This window comes from Lipotes vexillifer, unplaced genomic scaffold, assembly GCF_000442215.2.
Source record: "Lipotes vexillifer unplaced genomic scaffold, Lipotes_vexillifer_v1.1 scaffold431, whole genome shotgun sequence".
Taxonomy (NCBI): Eukaryota; Metazoa; Chordata; class Mammalia; order Artiodactyla; family Lipotidae; genus Lipotes; species Lipotes vexillifer.
The window spans coordinates 551,074-552,350 of NW_006782267.1; the positions used below are offsets into that span (position 1 = coordinate 551,074).

The 1,277-nt window shown below is 42.3% G+C and overlaps 1 protein-coding gene across 3 annotated transcripts in view; it reads right to left on the bottom strand.

The window, feature by feature from the left end:
* The window catches only part of PRPS2 (phosphoribosyl pyrophosphate synthetase 2), a 27,003-nt gene that overhangs the window by 12,981 nt on the left and 12,745 nt on the right, over nucleotides 1-1,277 (bottom strand). For 2 of the 3 annotated variants that reach the window (XM_007455056.1, XM_007455058.1), the window contains one exon: nucleotides 226-324. In XM_007455056.1, the coding sequence (XP_007455118.1) occupies nucleotides 226-324 (99 nt within the window). The remainder of the gene's footprint in view (nucleotides 1-225; nucleotides 325-1,277) is intronic. The other variant, XM_007455057.1, reaches the window with a different exon arrangement.

Below are 1,277 nucleotides of genomic sequence, written 5' to 3' on the forward strand. Positions count from 1 at the left end.
AAAGTGAGTAGAGGGAAGGTGGTGCTGGAGACAGGCGATATCAACATTAAATATATTTCTAAGTTCAGTAAAAAAGATGAAAATCCAAGAGTTGCCATATACAAACTTAAAAACACACGTAGTGCTACCTCCTTCAAAAATTATTTAACTTAACAGGGTGTTAGGATGTAACCACTTGCACTAAGCCCCCACCATAACCAAGGACAACAAAGAAAATGCTGGAACCTGGATCTGAGAGGCATGCAGGTCCATGGTGATGATGTGATCCGCCCCAGCGACCGAGAGCATATTGGCCACGAGTTTCGCCGAAATCGGAGCACGACTCTAAAATATAAAGGCACGGATTTTATAACAGGGGAGAGATGGAGACCTCCAGATTTCTCCCACTAAGATTTACAGAAGAAAGAGGAATCACAGATGCTTTATTACACTTGAAGAAAATTAACATTAATAATCCAAAATTAATACTTCAATAATTTAAACTTAGTAATTTAAATGATTTCATTATTAATAAAGAAAGTTATAGGTTATAATAGCAAAAGATACTCATCCCGTTTTATTCACCAAATATTAATTATTTACATCTACTACTGTGAGACAGTGTGCCTGATACTGGGTACAGAAAACAAATATCAAAGAAGCAAATAATTAAACATAAATACATGTAACATCACAATTTATATAATTCCAATTGTGACAACTGTGCAGGATAATAGGTCCCGGGAGAGAGACAGACAGACAGACAAGAGCATGAAGGACATCAAGTTAAAAGACACTGGTTGTCAGAGGCCCCTCTGAGGAAAGTGCTTTTTAAGGCGAGGCCAGCAGAAGCGGGAGACCAGTGTTGCAGCAAGAGCAGCCCATGTGACGTCATGGAGGCTGAGAGATCATATCCAGGGACGGAACGAATCCTAGCGTGGCTACAGGCAGTGGTCCAGGACAGAATGTGAGGGCATGCTGGGAGAGAGGCAGGGGCGCCTCCTGCAGAGCCCTGAAGGCCAAGGCCAGCCCTTAAAGACAAGTTTCTGCACTACAGCTGGGAGCGAAGGCTGTTACAAATTCGGCAAAAACCAGATCCAAGAAAGAACACCTTAAGGTGATGGATAATTTGATATTCAGAGAAACACACGCAGCGTGACACTGTATCCTCTCTGAAGGTACCCAACTTCTCCATAGCTTTAGGTTCCACACCATAAACGACAGACAGTAACTCTGTCCACGTCAAAACAATCCAAGGGACTACAGAGGCATGATTAGACCTAGGGAAAGAGTTCAGC